This window comes from Procambarus clarkii, chromosome 20 (assembly GCF_040958095.1).
Source record: "Procambarus clarkii isolate CNS0578487 chromosome 20, FALCON_Pclarkii_2.0, whole genome shotgun sequence".
In the NCBI taxonomy this organism is placed as follows: domain Eukaryota; kingdom Metazoa; phylum Arthropoda; class Malacostraca; order Decapoda; family Cambaridae; genus Procambarus; species Procambarus clarkii.
Window position 1 is genome coordinate 25391765 of NC_091169.1, and position 18761 is coordinate 25410525.

General features: G+C 42.3%; 1 protein-coding gene across 4 annotated transcripts in view; it reads left to right on the forward strand.

Annotated features, from left to right (window-relative positions):
- The window catches only part of LOC123755423 (Ecdysteroid phosphate phosphatase), a 55950-nt gene that overhangs the window by 14228 nt on the left and 22961 nt on the right, over positions 1-18761 (forward strand). For all 4 annotated transcript variants that reach the window (XM_045738070.2, XM_045738071.2, XM_045738069.2 and 1 more), the window contains 6 exons: positions 4548-4756; positions 6278-6521; positions 7503-7638; positions 8674-8889; positions 9665-9916; positions 10859-10968. In XM_045738070.2, the coding sequence (XP_045594026.1) occupies positions 4548-4756; positions 6278-6521; positions 7503-7638; positions 8674-8889; positions 9665-9916; positions 10859-10968 (1167 nt within the window). The remainder of the gene's footprint in view (positions 1-4547; positions 4757-6277; positions 6522-7502; positions 7639-8673; positions 8890-9664; positions 9917-10858; positions 10969-18761) is intronic.

Consider the following 18761-nt stretch of genomic DNA (forward strand, 5'->3'; position numbering starts at 1 on the left):
GGCAAGGGAGAGGGAGGATGAGGGGAAGAGCGGCAAGGGAGAGGGAGGATGAGGGGAAGGGTGGCAACGAAGAGGGAGGATTAGGGGAAGTGTAGCAAGGGAAAGGGAGGATGAGGGGAAGGGTGACAAGGGAGAGGGAGGGAGGGCAAGAGAAAGAGAGGATGAGGGGAAGGGTGGCAAGGGAAAGGGAGGATGAGGGGAAGGATGGCAAGGAAGAGGGAGGATGAGGGGAAGAGTGGCAAGGGAGAATGAGGATGAGGGGAAGGATGGCAAGGAAGAGGGAGGATGAGGGGAAGGGTGGCAAGAGAGAGGGGGATGAGGGGAAGGGGGTGGGACAGGAGGGGGGGGAATTGAAATAAGTTTATTGAGGTATACATACACACAAAGGGATGAAGCAGCTCAAGCTGTTCTCACCCCGTTCAAGTGGGGGGGGGGAGACAAGAGGGAGTGGGGAGGACGTAGATGGAGTGGATAGATAGATGGATGCATAGGTAGATGAATGGATAGACGATTACAGATGGATAGATAGATGGGTAGATGACTAGATAGATGAGTAGATGGAAGGATTGATAGGCGGATAAATAGACGGATAGAGGGATTGATAGATGGATAGATAGATAGAAATATGGATGGATAGGTGAATGAATAGAAATATGGATGGATAAGTGAATGGATAGAAATATGGATGGATAGATAGAAATGTGGATGTCCATATATCCACAGTGATGTGATATGTGGATAGATGGACGTGGATGGATGTGTGGACAGACTGCTGGATGGATAGATAGACATATAGATAGATGGAAAGATGAGTAAATGGATGGATAGATGTATAGAGGGTAAATAGACGGGTATTTGAACACATACAAATGTGTTGTGTTATTTATAATTGGCGACGCGACCCCCTGCACTCAATCCCCCCCCCCCACATCCCCAGACAGCCATCACCCCCTCCCCCTCCTGCCCCCCCCCCCCCCCCCTCCTCCCGCCACATCCCCATACAGCCATCACCCCTCCTGACCCCCCCCTTCCCCCCACACCCCTAGAGAGCCATCACCCCATACCCCCTCCGGCCCCCCCCCCCCTTCCCCAGACAGCCATCACCCCACCACAATTGTGAGCCAGGGGACCCGCCCCCACGTGTCTCAGTCGTGTCATCTCTGTAGTTCAAGGAGGACGCGTAAGGTCCGCCTCTCCCCTAGTGACACCACTTTTTTTTTCCCCCCATCCTTATTCTCCCTCTGTAGGCCTACCTACTACACCCTGATATACTTGCGTATGTTGGCACACACACGACAGTACCCCCTGGCCTTCTGCTGACTCCCGACCCCCACTCCCCCACTCCTGACACCCACTCCCCACTCCCACTCCCGACACCCACTCCCCACACCCACTCCCCACACCCACTCCCCACACCCACTCCCCACACCCCACTCCCGACACCCACTCCCCACTCCCGACATCCACTCCCCACACCCACTCCCCACACCCACTCCACACTCCCCACTCCCGACACCCACTCCCCACACCCACTCCCCACACCCACTCCCCACACCCACTCCCCACACCCACTCCCCACACCCACTCTCCACTCCCGACACCCACTCTCGACACCCACTCCCCACACCCACTCCCCACACCCACTCCCCACACCCACTCCCCACACCCACTCCCCACACCCACTCCCCACTCCCGACACCCACTCCCCACTCCCGACACTCACTCCCCACTCCCGACACCCACTCTCGACACCCACTCCCCACACCCACTCCCCACACCCACTCCCCACTCCCCGACACCCATTCCCCACTCCCCGACACCCACACCCACTCCCCACTCCCGACACCCACTCTCGACACCCACTCCCCACACCCACTCCCCACTCCCCGACACCCATTCCCCACTCCCCGACACCCATTCCCCACTCCCCGACACCCACACCCACTCCTGACACCCACACCCACTCCCAGACACCCACACCCACTCCCCGACACCCACACCCACTCCCCGACACCCACACCCACTCCTGACACCCACACCCACTCCCCGACACCCACACCCACTCCCCGACACCCACACCCACTCCCCGACACCCACACCCACTCCCCGACACCCACACCCACTCCCCGACACCCACACCCACTCCCCGACACCCACACCCACTCCCCGACACCCACACCCCACTCCCCGACACCCACACCCACTCCTGACACCCACACCCACTCCTGACACCCACACCCACTCCCAGACACCCACACCCACTCCCCGACACCCACACCCACTCCCCGACACCCACACCCACTCCTGACACCCACACCCATTCCTGACACCCACACCCACTCCCAGACACCCACACCCACTCCCAGACACCCACACCCACTCCCCGACACCCACACCCACTCCCCGACACCCACACCCACTCCTGACACCCACATCCACTCCCAGACACCCACACCCACTCCCCGACACCCACACCCACTCCCCAACACACACACCCACTCCTGACACCCACACCCATTCCTGACACCCACACCCACTCCCAGACACCCACACCCACTCCCTGACACCCACACCCACTTCCCACACCCACCCCCAACACCCACTCCCTACACTCACTCCCCACACCCACCCCCGACACCCACACCCACTCCCCACACCCACCCCCGACACCCACACCCACTCCCTACACCCACTCCCCACACCCACTCCCGACACCCACACCCACTCCCCGACACCCACACCCACTCCCTACACCCACTCCCCACACCCACCCCCGACATCCACTCCCTAGACTCACTCCCCAACACCCACCCCCGACACCCACCCCCGACACCCACACCCAACACCCACACCCGACACCCACTCCCTACACCCACTCCCCACACCCACTCCCCGACACCCACACCCACTCCTGACACCCACACCCACTCCTGACACCCACACTCCTGACACCCACACCCACTCCTGACACCCACTCCCGACACCCACACCCACTCCCGACACCCACACCCACTCCCGACACCCACACCCACTCCCGACACCCACACCCACTCCCGACACCCACACCCACTCCCGACACCCACACCCACTCCTGACACCCACTCTCCGACACCCACACCCACCTCCAACACCCACACCCACCCCCCGACACCCACTCCCAACACCCACTCCCCACACCCACACCCACCCCCAACACCTACTCCCCACACCCACTCCCCAACACCCACTCCCCAACACCCACTCCCCGACACCCACACCCCGACACCCACACCCCACTCCCGACACTCACTCCCCACACCCACTCCCCGACACCCACACCCATAATTCAATGACTTAATTCATGTCCTTTTTTCATATTTACATTAAAATTTTGAATCGAATTAGCTTCGTCAATTTCTAGGTCTTACCTATTCCATTTATTTGTATGTAAAAGGTTTCCTTCTTTGTTCAATACCCTTTAACCATTTTGAGTCCTATAATGCTTAATGGTAAATATAACAAAAAAAATGTTAGCAATGTAAATATAAACAAGAAAACGTGGGCTCACGTGAGCTTTTTCTCAAACGTGAGAATAAAAGGACAGAACACATTTTTGGTTGTACTGTGAGTTCGGCGCTGAACCAGATATTTGGGTCATCCGGCCAGAATTGTGTCTGGTGACAATTTTGCCACATCTGGACAGAAATCCAGGCAGCCGGAGAGTAGTTTAGGTAAATTTTCGAAAGGTACACATTTCAAGATCCACAGTAATAAACACGAAGACAGACTAAAATTAGGTAAGCTGAAGTTTCTGTTGTAAATTACATCGTTGATATATAGTGTGTGTAGAAATAATAATGATGTTGGTTGTGGTACAAAAAATTGACAATATAATAATAATTATAATAATAATAATGATGATAATTCATTGTGTTGGGGAACAAGTAGATAGTTTATACATACAGTACATGTTAGGCTTATATCAAGTACACGTACTGTACTGTACAGTTACGAAAACATTTGCTGTAATGAAAAGATTAGTAAAATGTACTTCAAAGAGAGCATTTTAAGTACTGTACAGTATACCAATGCAAAGTTAATATACTGCATGTACAGTACAGAATAAATGTGTGGATTGGAATAACTAATGTTGTAGAATAGAACCTGCTTAATTAATTTTACTGGTGGCATGTAGGTACTAGGTACAGCTGTTCAATTGGAGATTAAAAACCACAGTTATTGAATAAAGTCTTAATAACTGTGGTCTTTAATTTCATTAGTTTTTTAATACTTTTAAGAATCTTGAATCAAATACAGTATACATTTAGTTTAGTACAAAATGATTAAATGATTGGTAAGAAATATGTACGTCCTGTTATTTGCATTATCAGGTATGATATCACTCTTACCAAGATAAGCAATCTATTTCTAATATCACTGTTACTCATACGTTTCACTTCACACACATTCATACTTTCATACTGTGAGTTGATTCCTTTGTTTTAACAGTTGACATTTTTCTTTATGGAAACACAGAATCGGAATATATTCTCGCACCCTCTCCTCAGGTGCACAAGGTCTTATATTCGCACGTTCCACGAGATCCCGATGAGCTCGAACTATTAATTGGAGATTTTGTGTATGTTAAAGGAGATTGTCTTGCGTCCTCACCTGATGGTTGGGTTGAAGGAACATCTTGGCTCACAGGTTCAACAGGATTTTTACCAATTAATTACATAGAACGCACAGCTGAGTCAGATGCTTGGACACTTCATAGGTGAGTGGTTATGGGTTTTTTAAATTTATATAAAATGTTTTTGTTATATTCAAGGTACTGGTTTAGGAAGAAGTAGCCTATTTTAGCTGTTTATATTTATTATTAGGTATCTCTGATCGGGATTTCTTATGGTTTTGTCATGTTTATCTGTTATACAGGCATGGTAAAAGATAGGCCTCTTGCACAGTGGTCAGTGCAGTTGCTTCACAGCCAAAATGTGACATGTTTGATTTCTGCAGCTGGACAAAGAGTTTTAGGCACTTTTGCTTTCACTTGATGCCTCTGTTCATCTAGTAAAGTAGGCACCCTGGAATTAGACAACGTTTGTGGGTTGCATCTTGGGGAGGGCAGTAGTTGACTAAGGAAAACTTCAATGAACCTAAACAGGCTTCCTGTCTCCGATAATGGGAAATAAATACAGTTATGTATGATTTATAGGTTTACTGATGCCAGAAATTTTACCATAATACCTAGGATGTATACTCTAATATTATAGTATTTAAAGACCAATATGTACTGTATTCCATTACCTGTACTTAATATTTTGTTAGGTGTTAGAATGATCACAGATTAATAATATATTAGTAACATTCAGTTACTGTTTTTTAATAATCATAACATTAGCATTCTTATAGAGTTCACTAAATGAAAAAGTGCTAAATAGTATCTCTAGTGGTAATTACTGGTTAATAACACTCAAATAAAAAATATATAGCAATTTGTATGGCTTTTAGTAGTGGTTTGTGGGCGAGATCCCATTCATACCTACTATGTTGACTTTCAGGTAATCAGATTACCTGAAAACAGGTAATCAACAGGTAATCATCACATGGTTCTATTCAAAGTTTCAGAGTACAAAATTTGTTGCATCACATTTATAATATCTTATAACTTAGGTTGAGAGGTGAGACTAATGAAATGAAGTTCAACATCCACAAGCACAATTAGGCAAGTGTCAGGCAAGAGGGCATGAAACATGGGCACAAGTGGGTGGGGCAATGGAAATAAAATGCCCTTTTCTGAGCAGTCCCTCCATGGCTCCCTGCTCTCTTCCCTTAATCTCTTTTCCCAAGATTACGGCAGACTGAGCTTAAGATGAGGTAGTCAACTCTCCCGATCCTTGGGTTCAATAGGCCTGCCACCTGATGGTGACTGAGGTAGTAGTTGGAGTGAGTTCATTAATTCAAAATGATTTGGTGATGCTGGATTTAAGATCATTGTTTATAGGGAATGTTTAGTATTTGAAGGGTTTTTGTGTGTCATTGTGAACAGTTCCTTCTGTAGGGATGATAATATTCTCTTCCATGAGCTCCTCAAACCATTATTGGGGAGCCTACTGTAATCTCAGTACCTGGTCAGATCCATGCATTGGACTAAGATCGATAGCTACCAAGGTGTTGCTCAGAAAGGGGCATTTAAATTTTTGTTTTTACTACAGTATTGTCGAGATTACTGTATCATATTTTTACAGAGTTAAATTGTTGTCTACTGTGTGTTTTTGTGTCTTCACATCCTCAACAGAGCCATTCCAGTCATAGGCAGTACTGGCCGAGAAGGACTTGAAACTGCAGCATTCCCTCGCCGCCCACCAATCTCCTTGTCATTGTTAAACCTTTTAGAAAATAGCGAGGGCTCCCGACGCTCGACAGAAGTTCTCTCAGAATCATCATCTATGGATCGCCTACATTCACGTCAAGCATCACTAGAGGCCACACAGTCACCTCCTCTTCCTCAGCAGGAAGTCTTAGATGCCTTATATGCCAAGGTTAGTTACATTTGTTTAAATATTTTGTTACATTAACTCTTTAATGTTAAGGAAAATGATAGTAGGAAAGACAGGGAATACCAATTACAGTAATGCCCAAAATGCTGTGCTTAGCAAGTGGCCTTATATAATGTACAATTTCTTTAACATTATGTAGCCGCTTCATTTTGTCCAGTGTACAGTCTGTTATATGAATAAAACATTATTACAATACAGTATATTATTATTATTGTGTGTAACCATGAAGGACTTTTTGTACCACAGTACAAAGGGCTTGTTTGCGATATTCAAATTTGAAAGAGCAAAGGTGGCAATTGTGATTGCATATGCTCCATGTGCTTTTTGAAATGAGAATGGAAAAATTAATACTCTTGAGCAAGCCTCCCTCATTATCCTTCCTATTCTTCATGTCATTGGCCTTTCATAGAACACACAACTTGTGTCAGGCTCTGAGAGACCTAATACTACAGTAGATAAGTACCCTATTCAAACTCTTTTGTTCCCCTTCTAAGAAGCATGACATTCTGTGAAGAGCAAGTCTCAATCCACCACAAGGTATCTGATTGCCAGAAACACTTAAAATTTACTTGAAATTACCTCCAAATGATTCATGACAATTAAAAAATAACCAAAAGTCATTCTGAAACTTGTGAAGAGACAAACCCAGCTCCACTGGCTGGCAATGCTACCATACAAGGAAGGTGGTAGAGGTGACAAGCCCTCATTTTACTGCCTCCTCTTTTCAGTCTCAGTTTTTTAATTTTAGTGAATTTGTCATTACTTATTAAGTTGATAGTTCTCCAAGACATGGGGCTGTCCCTTCCTCACCCCCTCAGAGTGATTCTCATGTGGTGTTAACACCCTAACTGTGTTGGACCGGAGTGACTCATTATATGATCCACAAATTAAAGTAAACATGTACTATACTTTTCTTCGTTCATTCTGTCACCTTTCTCTTACATACATAATGTACAATTTCAGGTGAAGAAGCCAAAAAAGGAGGGGCCTCTCTATAAATTTCCAATTGATGGACCACGCAAAATTATTATTGCCAGACATGGTGAAAGAGTAGATTTCACCTTTGGTGATTGGATTCGCTTCTGTTTTGATGAGACAGGTATGTTTCTTGTTATAATCAAATTAAAATGTATAATATGTTCAAACTAACATATTTTTATTATTTCCAAACTAGACCACATGGTTGTTTTCTCAGAGAAGGTCCTATAGGTCTCATAGGCAGGATCATGTGTAGTCAGGGATATCAGTGATTACCTATTGGTATTTATGACACATGATACCTAAATCTATTTGAACCTCCTCCTTATGCCTGGTACTTATAAAATTATTGTAATTTTTATTTCATTGCACGTTTACTATTGAAGGTATGGATGAAGACATTAACTGCTACTTTTTTCAGTGCAGTCCACTAGTGGAGAATTCTCAATGAATAAGTGTTTTCTTTAGACTTTTACCTTTTTCATTTCCATCTTCCACTTTTGCTTTTCCCTCAGTTAAAGGAATATAGGCAAAGGCTCTTTTTATCAGTCATGTGTATTTCCCTTAATAATTTATTCATATTGATAGTATTTCCTCTAGCTGTTCTTACTCCTACACTTGTTAGATTGCATTCCCTTAACCTTTCTTTGCAGCTTGACAAAGTGAACAGAAATTGGCATTAAACAGAAATTTGCTGAATGGCAATATATTTATAGAGCAAGTAATACATATGCAGATATACTGTTTTAGTTACACTGTACAGTATCTCCATTCCTTCTAGTATTCTGTACTCTAAGGGGAATTGGTAAAATATGCAGCTCGTAAACATTTGTTATTTTCTGTCATTCCCTATCACCTAATGCACCTATTCATCTAAAAGTAAATAGGTAACAAGGTGTTATTCAGCTTGTTGTGGGGTTGCATCTTGGGGAGGGTCAATAGTTCAACCACCGAGGAAACCTCGATATAGGCCTAACATGTATATATACACTGGTTGCCTATTCCCCAACATAATGAGTTATTATTATAATTATTATATATTCACAGGCTTCCTGTCCCCAACAAAAGGAATTATTATAGCCTATCACACGTGCACTAGACATGTACATATTTGGGATTGTCAACAAATAATTTTATTGTCATTATCTTTATGCAGGAAACTATCAACGACGTGATCTTAACATGCCCGAGACGCTCCCTCAACGTAAAGGGGCACCCCACAGTTTCTATAAGGACTGTCCTCTTACAAACATTGGCTTATTGCAAGCAACACTTGTAGGACAAGCTATGAAAGCAAATGAAACGGAGGTGCACCATGTTTTTTGTTCGCCTTCATTACGCTGTGTTCAAACATGTACCAATATACTTAAAGGTAGGTTAAAACACATTATCCTTACACTTTCTATATTGAGGGAATAAACTGATGATTGCTTATGTCTTTTACATTTTCTATAATGCACCAATATTTTGCTACATAAAATATTTATACAGTAAATGCTGTACTTACGTAAAATGCGTACTGTACAGCAATTATGCTCTTAAAAATGGCATTTTATATAAAATTGCTCTGTATAAAATGAAAACCTTTAGGAATAAAGGGTAATATTCCCAGATATCACAAATTAGTACAATAAAGGAATTTTCTGTTTTAAAACGTGAATGTTTACTAGTTTCTCCCCACCTCAGGCTTCTTACCCCTTGTGTCCCATTTATTTTCATCATTTCATCACATGTTAATCAGGCTGGCACTTAATAATAGGTAATATAGGATAGGAAAGCTGCCAAGAGACACAAGCTCACAAAAATAGCCATGCCATACTGTTGGTCTTGTACTTTCACAAAATCATGATGAGAAAACAGATTCTTTCTTCACTAGCCACATGCAGTGAAGAGGCTGTTTTTATACATGTTGTAACACTATACATTATTGTATTTATATTTACATGATACACAAATTAATGTAGCATCACTAATGGTATAAGCTCTATGGCACCAATTCCATATACCTTTGTGTTTAATCCTGTACGGCTTCAATATTTTCTCATAGATACATCACGGTCTTGGGATTTTATTGTGTATAGGTATAATATAAGAATGATACAAAAGAGCTACTTTAAATATTATTTACATTTTCTTTACTCTGGCAGGCTTAGGTATTGCTGAGCAAATGCCAATCAACATTGAACCTGGGCTTTTTGAGTGGTTGGCTTGGTACCATGATGGAATGCCTATATGGATGACTCTTGATGAGTTAACTGATTCAGGATTCAATATCAGCCTTAATTATGATCCTCTGATTCGGAAAGAGGAACTGAAGGATACCCACGAGAGTTGTGAACAGTATTACGGTAGAAATGCTTACGTTACACAGAGTATTATCAATACAACCCAGGCACAAGGTATGCTCTGCTTTAAGAATATTGTGTAAATGTTTTATACATCATTAGTGAATGTAAACATTTAGGGATCTCCATCAAAGGGTACATTCAAGTGTTTTTATTAATTTTTAGGAATACTCTGGTATGTCAAGAATGATCCATTGAATTACTGTACTTTCAGATTTGAAACATGCATGCATGCATGCATACATAAATGCATGCATACATACATACATATCCAACATGATTAAATTTGCTTTTTAAATATTTTAAATATTAATGTTTTTAAATATTTTATTTTTAAATATAAATAAATATTAGATTAAATATTTTATGTTTTTACTCTGAGGTTTAATCCTTATTTAATCCTTATATATTTATTTATATTTATTTAGTCTCCTGATAAGGTGTTTACCAATTTAGTTTGTACAGTATTGACTGCATCTATGTCATATACAAATGTACAGGAAAGGGATAAAGTATGCTATGATGTTGAGAAGACAAACAATATGAGGGAAAACCAAGGACATAAGAGTAATGAAACAATCAGTAGTTAAGTTTCATTTTAGATGCCTAAAGGCTATTCAGTCATACCTGCTAAACGTGCTGCATGCTCAATGTATGTCACTATTTTTTATTTATATGGTCACTTAAGAGATTCATCAAAGTCTTGTATATCCACCCATTAAAGTTACACACTTGCAAGGTTATCATGTTTCAAGTTTTCATAATTCACAATTTTAAAGTGCATATGCTGCTGCCACTTTAGTTGTTAGAAGTAGGGTTTGGTTATTTCACGGTAAACGTGTTCTAATTGCCTACGTTTTCTTTGATCTTTCAACTCGACATCAAATTACTGAATAGTTATATTTAATGTATCTATCTACTCATTTTTTATTTCATGTACAAGAAAGACATTTTTGTACAGTACAAGTAAAATAGTTAGCCTCTTAATTTTTGCAGGTGGTACAGTGTTGCTTGTAGGACACGCTGCTACATTAGACACGTGCACGAGACAGTTAGTTGGAGGAACGCCAAGATCAGCTCATGAGATGACTGCTATCATTAAGAAGGTCAGTTTAAAGCCCTCATCAGTCTGTTTACTGTAAATCTCTTGCTCTGTTTTAAGAAAGTATTGTGTGAGCTTCCCATGTTCGCATTGTTAACTCTGCTGTGGAAATAGTATATATTTGTCATTTAGAAAAATATGCTTATTGCACCATTCCTGTCTTTGTAATTTCTTATCTTTAGCTACATCCTCAAATATTATTTGGTTTACATTTTCTCACTAAAGTTCTTCATTACTGTATAACCATTGTAATTAATTTTTGGAGAGAAGCCCATTGGTGGTTTCCTGAAACTATCTCGTTGAGATGGCTCCCCACTATTGGATCACATCAGTCGCAGGAGTACTGTTTGGCCTAATTCACACCAGAGCCAGAACCTGGGGGCCCCCTTTTCATTCACAAAGGTGCAGAGAGCAGGAAAAAATTATAATTTTCACCAGGGAAAGCATCCAGAAAGTTGACGAATCTTTACAGGCAACAGCAAGGGTCATAGGAAATGAAACATCAAGATAATCCAATGATTCGGCAAATAATTTATTCATAACAAGGCATTCACTTGTAACTAGCTCAAAGATGTTGGTACCAATGGCCACCACCAGGCAGCCTGGCAGCCCTGTTGGCCAGCTGCAAGGTCAGCTTTGCTTGCTATCATTGATTCACCTAGTTTTGCTCATCAGGTCGCCAAGTCACATTGAGTACCTATGCTTCTGAGCTTAGTGCTCAGAAGCATTTCTGAGTACTAGTACAGAGTACTAAGTACTCTAAGTACATTTTTGAGTACAGAGTACTGAGTACACTGGCTTCTTTTTTTGTTCTTGAGTACTGTATTTGCTTCATTAACATGCATTTAGGTCCCAGATTCATCCTGGCTGGCAGACAAACCACTCATCCCTAAGGGTTTGGCATGGGTTCTATCGAATGCGAACACTTAATTGGCAAGACGTGGGTTTTGTCTTTCAGGCATTCTCGGGCAGTACTCCTTATTCACCACTCAAGGACTGTTTGCTTGCTTTGGTGCTTCTCAAGGACATGGGGGCAAGTAGCAACTCCATGTGCTTCTGTGCTGTGTGTGCTTGCAGTGCCTGTGCTCTGTGGAGCCCTTATTGCAGAGGACCACAGGGCACATACCACTTGGTGACAGTCATGTGTTTTTGGGCTGTCAGAGTTTTTTATTGACAAGCTTTGTGAAGGCATGGATTTGCTTGCTTTGGTCTTGGGTGTGGAGGCCCTCTTGCCTGCAGTTCTGGCTTTGGGGGCCTTGCCCAAGTTATTTACCCCTCTCATTTGGGAGTTGATGGCAGCATTTTACTTGGCTCATCTCACATGTTGACATGCGGTGTTGGCCCAGGCTTCAGATTCAGCCTGGTCGTTAATTTTTTTTTACTGAATTCCCTTTTTTGCCTTTGTTCTTTCCTGAGAACATTGTTGCTCACATTCTTTTCACTGCTGTGGTGGGCTGTTATCCCATTAATTGGATGTTATTCCACTGGGGTTTTGCCACTTGGAGGTATCCCATAGGCTAGGGCTTGTGCATCCTTTGGAAGTAACCTCTTCTGCTTGATGTCGCCATTCCATGTCATGGAATAATGGTTTTGCTTGTGGTTCTACATGCTGGCCTTTTTGTGGTTCACCCACTTTGATGGTAATATGGGGAAAGAGTATCTAGCCCATTTTGCCAGCTCTTGGTTCTATGATTTGGCAGTCTTTTGGGTTGTCTTCCTTAGCCTTTGGTAGAGTCTGTCAGACCCCCCATCCCCTCTGCTGAGTTTGGGTCTGTAAGATCAGGAGTCTTTTCCTCAGCTGCATGTGGTCATTACAACATGGATTCAGGCGTGATTAAAATGACTTTGTCTTTTTTGTGGATGTCCTGGTTGTTCTCAGTCTCTAAGTGGGACTTGGCAAACCTACAGTACATTCTTGATTTTTGGGACAGAACAGTTTCATTCCCTGTCTGACTTTCCACATGACCACTTTGACTCCAGTTCATCTGGCATTGCAGGCAGATTCTTGGATGGTGTCCCTGGACCTCAAGGATGTGTACTGGCATGTCCCAATTCATCTGAGGTTCTGGGGCTGGTTAGATTTTGTTATGAGTCATCAATCATGCCACTTCAAAGTCATGCCCTTTGGCTCGAATCTGAATCCTTGAATTTCTACTAAGTATGGGTAGTGGTGACCTGGCTGCATCTCTTAGTTGTTTATGTGTTGATTTACCTCAATAACTGGTTGGTTTGGGCCCCCCTACCCCATCCAGTTCACTTTTAAAAATGACCAGATATCTGGTTCTTTCCCAGTTTACCAAGTTTAGGTTCCTGGTGAATTGGCAGAAGTCCAAGTTGGTTCTGTCACAGGTTTGGACCTGGTTTGGCCTTGTTTGAGATTCCCAGTCAGGCATGTCTTTCCCTGCCTCCTCCTGCTCTGCTCTCCATGCATCATCATCACTGTCTGGTGTTGGTTGGCCTTGGGTGACTCATCGGTTGATCTAGCAGTTGTGCGAGATCCTAAACTATGCCTGTTTTGCCTCTGCTGGGACCATCAGGTTCAGGACCCCTCTTAACACTTGTCAGTTCTTGCTTTGTGGTCTTCTTCCTTTGTGGTAAGTTCCTTGTTTGCCTTATCCTCTGTGGTTAGTTATTTTCAGGGACCCACCATCTCTTATTTGATCAAGCACCTGCTGTCGTTCTACCTCCCTTGGTAAGTTCCTCGTTTGCCTTATCCTCTGTGGTAGTTAGCTTTAGGAACCCAACAAGAGACTCTTTCCAGAAAACCAGCATTAAATTCAATGAAACACCACTTTTTGATAGAGCCCTGATCAAGCTCTTTGATTCCCTTCCCCCTTACCACGTTAATTGGTTTGTCGGGCATCAGTTCTGGATCGACCATGGATCCAGCTATTGGCCAGGGCTCCTGGTCGCCTAGCGGTGGCCATTGGTACTAGCGGATTCAAGCTAGTTGTTTTGAATGAATCATTTGCAAAATCATTTTCATTTGAGTCATTCTTGTCGGTTTGGTTTCACTTCCTATGAACCTTGCAGTTATCTGTAAAGCTTTGCGGACTATTTGGATACTTTTTCGGTGAGGGTGACAATATTTGTCCCATGCTCTCTGTGCCTCTGTGAGGAGCCAAGTTCTTGCTCTGGGTCCCGTCTCAAATAGGGAAAATGTAGTTGTTATGATCCCCATGAAATGCTTGGGGTGTAGACCTCCTCTTCTCAATAGTGGGCACTCCTGGCCTCATCTAAATCACAACTTTATTCTGTGTTGGGATATAGTAAAGGTCAGCAGTAAACAGCACCAGTTTACTGGGGTAAACTTATCACACATAACAACAGCTGTTTACAACATTATTTACAACACATTAAAATTAATAACATTGGCACTTGTCACTGAAGCTAGTTGCTACTAAGTTAAATAGGTCAAGCTTAAGGTATTAGAAACTGAACAGCATTGGTGTACTAGATTTACTAGAGGCTGTAAAGTTAAACTAGTCACTAGCTTAGTTTCCTTAAAACTTAGGAACATTGGTACACTAGATGGCAGTTGAAGTGCATCAAAGTTGATGTGGTTAAGTTGTACTCATTGTGACATTATCCAACTTTAAAGTCCCTAAAGACTATCAAAATCAAAGTCTTTCTAGACTCGACCAAGTTAAAGTACTCAGCATACCTGCATATAAACCTTCTTGTATTGTCAATCTCCACTATCTCACAACCCATTCACCTGTTATTTGTGTTGCCTTCTGTTTCATCTGGATGTTCAGCTTTCTTCAAGCATATACTCCTTGCTCTTTGTCCCCCCTGTGTTTTGAAGAACTGCCCTTGTCAACCCTGTCTACACTTTAGAGTATTTTGTCTGTCCATAAATATCCCTTCTCCCTCTCACTCCTCCCTCCATCCCCCTCTCACTCTTCCCTCCATCCTCCTCTCACTCCTCCCCTTTCTCTTGCTCTATCTCTCCTTCCACCACCCCTCCCACCCCTTCCATCATTTTCACTGTATACTCTAATTCAGTTATATACTTTGCTATTATCTATTCTATTTTGTTTCTTCTTAATTGCAGTAACCTTGCCTTTAAACGACCTTTGACTGCCAATATTTTAGCTTAAGTATTTTATAATGATTCACACAATCATTTTAAATATTCTGTTACAGTACAGTATTTGAAAAGTATCTCAGCAAAAATATGCACCTGTATTTAGTACCTGTTAAACATCCTTAGATTAAAAATCTCTATTAGTTCTTCTTAGGCTCTCCACTTCGTTACTTCCCAATTCTTGATCCTACTGGCTGTGTTGATTAGATCGTGCTTAGTTAGAGCAGGTTCCACATTCTGCAGGGCTTCAAGAAAGTTGTACCTGCCAGGCCAATCAAAACTGTACAATTTATAATGATAACAACTACTAGCTATGCTGCTATTGTAACTCTTATGTAAATAATGTACCATAATTTCATGTAAACAGGCCCAATTATAAATGTACAACCATTTGTGAATAACATTTTTTATTTGATTCTTGTGCTATGGATACTCTGGGGAACTCTCAGTCTTGCCTAGAAAGACCTCTGGAAGGTTTATTCATGTACATCATCTTTGTGCAGTCAATGAGTCACAATAACGTGGCTGAAGATATGATGACCAACCCACACACTAGAAGAGGAAGAGACAATGATATTTCGGTCCGTTCTGGACCATTATCAAGTCGATTGTCACAATCACTTGATAATGGTCCAGGACGGACCAAAACATTGTCGTCTCCCCCATCTTCTGATGTGTGGTTTGGTCATTATATAATCTTTCTAAGTACTATATACGTTAAAGAGACCAACAAGCTGTATTATGCTTTTAATGGACATTTCATATGTATGTTCTCTCTTGAGTTTAAACTGACCAACTTGCTTGAGTTATCTGTTCTGCTGCTTGGTATGATAAGAACACGCAGAACGACAACTCCAGAAGGCATGTTGGCCAAGATGAGGTAGCAGCTCCTGTTTATATCCACCCCCCCTCCCCCCTCTGGCCACAACCATGGCGGTCTCTGGGTTTGGAGTCCCTGTGCCTTTTTTCATCAACTTTGAGGTCAACTCCGGAGCTCACAGTTCCTGCAATTGCCCTGGAACTAATCGTATTGGCGTTTGCCTTTCCATTGGAGACCTTCGGCGCCATGGAGAGGGGGGGACCTGCTGCATGGTTAACAGCTTCTCCTCCACATCAACTTACTCTGGCTTTGCGCCCTGGAGAGGCCACTCCAGACCGACAACCAGAATGCAATTCCATAGTCTCCTGAGACTGATGGATGCCTACTACCCTATATGAGGCAGCTCCTATTTATATCCACCCTATATGTGGCAGCCCCTTTTTATATCCACCCCGTATGAGAGCTCCTATTTATGTCCACTCCATATGAGGCCGCTCCTATTTCTATATACCCTTATATAAGAGCTCTTATTTACTGGTATATCCACCCCATGTGATGTAGCTCCTATTATATTAGTGCATCTTGACTAATTATTTCCTCTTGAGATTACCTCTACATTTACACTGGAAGATTAAAAGCCTCCCAGGCAGCTTTAACTTTACCTACATGATGCATTCCATAGATTACATCTGGCTGAAGTACCTGGACAAATTACTTCATTATTATGCTCATCACTGACTCATGGGTGGCTTCTTACATGCTTCTCGGGACTTATCCCTCTTAAGTGGTCAGCATTGATGGGGTCTCTAATGTATTAACAGGGGGGCCTCTCTCATTTTCATCCGGTAACTTCAAAATTGGAGATAGACAGGATGATCTGTCAGTGGATATGCAACATGTTAAATGTGTTACAGGTTTATCTGTCTAGTCAAATATCCTCTCTTCTCTTTCACTTTTGTAGCTCACTTGATCCTTGGATCAGGTGTTGGATTTACAACATTATAAATTTTTGGCCTTTGCTTCATTCATACTCAAGTCTAATTCTTAACTCTTGCTTTTGGTCAACCTGGATTTCTCTTTGTTCTTGGAGACATCTTTGTACATCTCTCTTAAATTTAAATTTCTGCCAGTAAAGGAGACATGTGGTTTGGGCCTGCTTAGGCCATCTTAGTGGTTTGTGTTTGTGCTGTTATTCCCATGCCTCTCAAAATTCATGATCTGAATATTCCTTTTCCTCTAACTGTATTGCCTGGTACTTCTATTTGCATATTCTATTTGTTGCACTTGTTCTCTTGTACCCACACCTGAAGTCATTCACACATAGTGATATATTTTGCTTATACTAGAGCTCAGGACCTCTTTAACTCATTCTGTACATTTGTGACCTGCAACCTTATCAAGAGTTCCTGTCTGTGCCACCATGAGCCTAGCCTAAGGTTGTCAAATGAGTGGTATAACTCAGAAATCAGGCTTAGAGTGTACAGTACTTGTGTAGTTCCTTTCTACACAGAACACTCAGTTGCTCCCAGGCCTTCATTTCAACATCTACTTCCTTGTGATTTGGAGTCATTCTGGGACAATTCAGAATATAAGTAGATTTGAGACAGATAACCTTGTTGCAGTTGTAGGTGCTAGGCTGTCAGGTGAGGTGATGGGTGGGGCCAACAGGCAGTTAGCTAGAGCAGTGCTTGCTAGTCTTTGATACTAAGTAGTGCTTGGAAAGGCTTTAAGTGTAATGTATATGCGAACTCAGACTGGATTGAGTATTCTGCAGTCTCCCTATTGCCAACATGATCTGGCATGTACAGTTTGAACAGTTCTCTGCTTAAATAAATCATTTATGCTGAATTTGCTCTGACTGATCATGATTTAGTCAGTGGGATCAGTAGGATCAAGTCTTAGATAGCAGCAGTGTGTCCTACTTAAAAAGAAGTCTTTTCAAGTACACTCAAAGCCTTATTTGTATGCTCAAAACTTTTGCAAGATGCAATTTAAATATATATTTTGTATTGTGCATATATGTAGATTTTGCCTAATAAACACCTAGTGACTTGTTGCTTATAAATTCTTAGTTATTTGATTTTTGTGTACTGTATTTATATGGTTTCATATGTATCAATTTGTTGCTTCCATTGGCTTTCTGTTAGAAGAGTTTCTCATTTGATAACTAGGAATTTGACCCTACAGGTTCCCTACGGCTGCACGGCCATGGTGGGTGAGGTTACTAGTGGCCAATGGACAATGTTTCCACCTCCTGTTTTCCCTGTGACATATTCAGGAATCATGGAATATGATTGGAGGGTTCTGTTGTGAATAAATGTTAGTTAAATTTGTTTATAGATCATTTGTAAATTGACCTATTTGGAAACAAATGTACTGTACTGTGTATTGAAGAGTAGAGAAAAAAAAGCTACATTAATGTTGTATGTTAATTGCTAAGTTTTATAGAGGTTGATAAGTATTAAGTACTGTTTCATTAACTAATTAAATTTCCCTGACATTTTAATTTTGCAAACACATGTTGGCGCGCACATGCATGCTTATATGCAGGTACACCAAGGCTAGTAGGCAGGGCATAAAAGTACTAGACCTTCCTTTCCCATAATCAATACAAGATCTCGAGGGAAATAAACAAAGTAGATAAAGGAAGACTATTTAAATTATAAACCAGATAGAACAAGGAGAGATTAGTGGTAGCTGGATATGCAATTGAGTCAAGAGATGCAAGGTAGTAAGGTTAGCAAGTGAAATGTATTGAGAGAAAGAAATTATTTAAAGCCAATTCCATCCATAACTTTAAAAAAGAAATATGATGAAAACATTAATGTTGAGAGAGGTACTGTACTTAGCATGCCAGGTATAAACAGCTAGGAGGCAGGCAATGAAG